The following is a 3,610-nucleotide window of genomic DNA, read 5'->3' as shown; positions in this document are numbered from 1 at the left end:
AAAAAAAAAAAAAAAAAAAAAAAAAAAAAGCAAGCCCCAGAATGCCTTGTAGTGAGGACGAAGCTGCCACATTTCCCAGCACGCCTTTCTGCCTATCAGACACCGAAAATCCCAGAACACCATGCAACACTCGCTCAGGACACCAGTCACCTACCTGCCTGTAACTGCAGCTAAAGGTGCACACGCGCCATTCCTGCCATTTGCAGGGACTACAATTCCCAGCAAGCATCGCGGTCCTTTCCTCTACCCCACCTCCTCCGCCTAAGCAGGCACGTGGACGCCCTTTGCCTATATGACAGCTTCCAACGTGCAAGATCTCTGGCGCCGCCGCTAATCACTACGCCAGCGGAGAAACAGTTCAGACTGAAGACCCTGAGCTTCCCGCCCGAGGCCGCTACTCCACCTCCCGGCGTGCACCGCTCGGAACGCGCTACGGATGCCGAAAAGACCACATGAGATTATCCCATACTGGACTTGAAGGAGGAATGGGATTTAAAAAAAAAAAATTACGCCCTACTTCCCTGGCGACTCACTGAGGCTTAATGGGCGCCACTCCCCGTTCTGACGCGCTCACTCCTGATGCCCCGTCACCACCACTCTCGGCTGAAGCTTCTGCCGCTCCCTCCGCCATCGACTTCCCTCACCAAGGCTCTAGAGTGTGGCCGGAAAACCTTCCGGGTCGCGTGTGTGCTGCCTGATTGTACTGGGGAAGAGCACGTGCTCAGATCGCTCCAATGACGCTCTGCGTACAGATGACGTCACGGAGCGGCATACGACAGTGGGCGGGGCCTCGGTTGACCTATAAACTTCGCGGGAAAGCCAAGCATTGAAGTGTCCTCCCGGGCAGGGCTTGCAAGTTGTCCACCTGTGGGTCATAGTTGGGCGACAGAAGTGGTCTGGTTTCCTGCATGAGGTTTAAAAATGTAAATTCCACGGGGGAGGGATTCTAATTCACCATAATTTATTACTGTTTTTTGTTTTGTTTTTGGTACGGGGATCGAACTTGGGACCTTGCGCTTGCGAGGCAGGCGGCGGAACCACTTAGCTAAATCCCCGGCCCTCCTCTTTTTATTTATTTTAAAAAATAATTTTTCTTGTTACATTTTAGATATCCATAATGACATTCATCAGAGGAAATTTGTCCCTGTTCATGATATGTCTTGCTCCTTTATTCCCCCAATCTCCTCCCCTCCAACCTGTCATCCCTTCCTTATTTACAAAAGCTTTGTTTCCATCTCTTCCCTTCTAGTCTTTTTTTCTTGGCCATTCCTTCCTTTTCCCCTCCAGTTTCATTGTTCGCCTTTTCGTTTGTATATTTCCCCCCCCCGCTCCATTTCCCGATATCTGTTATACATTGTGGACCTTATTTCCGCCTTCTGTTTCTCACCACCAGAGAAATAATGTGAAATTTACACATGTGGGTCCCATCATCTCGCGTAAGAGTGCGACCTCAGGTGCATCCATTTAGCACATCATGTCTTAACTATACTCTTCGGGAGGGCAGAACAGTAGTCAATTGTATTAAAACAACAACAACAACAACAACTCATTTATCCATTCAAACCATGCTGATATAAACATGGGCGTGCATATATCACTGAGGTATGATGCTTTTCTTTTGAGAAGCTACCAAGAACGGGGAGAGCTGGGTTGAAAGGAACCTCTAGTTTTAGTTCTTTGCGGAATCTCCGTACCGATTTCCACAGCGGTTGCACCAGTCCGCACTCCCACCAGCAGTGGAGCAGGGTTCCTTTCTCCCCGCAGCCGGGCCAGCGTTTGTTATTGGTGATTTCTTGATAGCAGCCGTTCTTTCTGGGGGTGAGGTGGAATCTCAGTGTTGCTTCATTTTGCATCGCTTGAATGACCAGTGATGCTGAACTTTTAAAAATAGATTCATGTTGCCACCTCTACGTCTTCGTTTCCTAAATGTTGTAGTCAGCAGGACTGGGCAAGGGAATACATTAAACACAGGACACATAACTTATAAGGTAATTTTATGATAATTACCTGAAGAGTCAAATGCAAAGGAGTGGAAAAGATTCACCACACACTAGAAGCCCCAAAGCATTCGACCGAGGGCCTGGATCCCAGTAGTTTCCCACACAAGTCCAGCTAAAGGCTTAGAGTCTAAGGCAGTGTCCTCCTCCAGTCCAGCCAGTGGCCTAGAGCCCCCTGCATGCCTCACGCTTGCCCATATTGAGGATCTGCACCCGGAAGGCCCAAAGGCCTGTGGCGGAACCCAGAAAATCTGTGCTCCTGAGATGAAAGATCTCTGCCACCGAGCTGAGGGATCCATATTGGATCAGGTGCCTCACGGTGAAGGTCAGATGCTCCCCTGATGAAAGCAGCAGCCATTCCCAGCGACAGTGAGGTCCTGAGCTGCTCCTCTGATAAGAACAGCCTAGTTCGAGTCAGGAAAACCATCCGCAGCGAGCTTCTCCTAAAAAAATCAACAGGCCAAGATCTTCCCCGCCAGCTCCCTTTTCATGGCTACAAGTTGACCATCAGTCAACACACTACACTGTGTGTTCATTTCAGATGCCCATTTTTTGGATTGGGTCTTTAAATTTGGGAGTGTCTGGGTTTTTTTTTAATGTCTTTATATATTCTAGATATAATCCTTTGCCTGAGGAACAGCAGGAAAAAAATTTTTTTCCCAAGATGTAGGCTGTCTCTTCATTCTGTTGGCGGTATCTTTTGTTGTGCAAAATAAGAAGTGATCTCAGTTGTTGATTCTTTGTGATATTTCCTGTACATTCAGGGTTTTGTTGTTAAAGTCTCTGCCTACACCAATATCTTCAAGAGTTCTACCTATTCTGTCTTTCAGCGGATTTAGTGTCTCTGTTTTAATATTTAGATCTTTGACCCATTTTCGTTTTAGTTTAGTGCCTGCTGAAACACATAGGTCTAGCTGTTTTTCATTTTCCAGTACCAGGGATAGAACTCAGGACCTTGCACTTGCAAGGCAGGTGCAGCACCATAGAGCTAAATCCCCAGCCCCACATGGGTGTGGTTTTAATCTTCCGCATGTGGAAACCTGGTTTTTCCAGCACCATTTATTGAAGAAGCTAGCTTTCCTCCAGTGAGGGTGTTTGGCTCCTTTGTCAAAGATGAGGTGGCTGAGTGTGTCTGGAGTTGTTTCTGCATCTTCTAATCTATTCCATGGAGTCCTGGATCTTTTTTTTTTTTTACAGTACCATGCTGTTTTTATCACAATAGCTTTGTAGTATAATTTCAACTCAGGAATCGTGTTGTCCCTGCCTTCCTTTTGTTACCTAGAATTGCTTTTGCTGTTCTAGGTCTCTTTTGGTTCCAAATGAATTTTAGGATTATTTTCTCTAATTTTGTGAGATATGCTATTGGTATTTTGATCGGAATTGCATTAAATCTGTATAATAATCTTGGAAGTATGGCCATTTTCACTACCCAAGAACAAGGGGTCTCTTTCCATTTTCTGATATCCTCTTCAATCTCCTTTTTCAGAGTACTGCAGTTTTCACGTAAAGGTCTTTTACTTCCTTTGTTAGACTGATTTCTTGGTGTTTTTTGTTTTGTTTTGTTTTGTTTTTGGTACCAGGAATCAAACTCAGGACCATGCACTTGTGAGGCA

The 3,610-nt window shown here is 46.0% G+C and overlaps 1 protein-coding gene across 1 annotated transcript in view; it reads right to left on the bottom strand.

Annotated features, from left to right (window-relative positions):
• The window catches only part of Dus3l (dihydrouridine synthase 3 like), a 6,522-nt gene extending 5,790 nt beyond the window's left edge, over positions 1 to 732 (bottom strand). The window contains exon 1 of the mRNA XM_010635073.3: positions 534 to 732. Coding sequence (XP_010633375.1) covers positions 534 to 631 — 98 coding nt within the window. The 5' untranslated portion in view covers positions 632 to 732. The remainder of the gene's footprint in view (positions 1 to 533) is intronic.
• Positions 733 to 3,610: the final 2,878 nt, after the last annotated feature.

The sequence above is a fragment of the Fukomys damarensis genome, unplaced genomic scaffold, assembly GCF_012274545.1.
Source record: "Fukomys damarensis isolate Sample0158 unplaced genomic scaffold, DMR_v1.0_HiC HiC_scaffold_37, whole genome shotgun sequence".
NCBI classification, from domain to species: Eukaryota; Metazoa; Chordata; class Mammalia; order Rodentia; family Bathyergidae; genus Fukomys; species Fukomys damarensis.
This window is presented reverse-complemented; position numbering and strand designations above follow the sequence as displayed.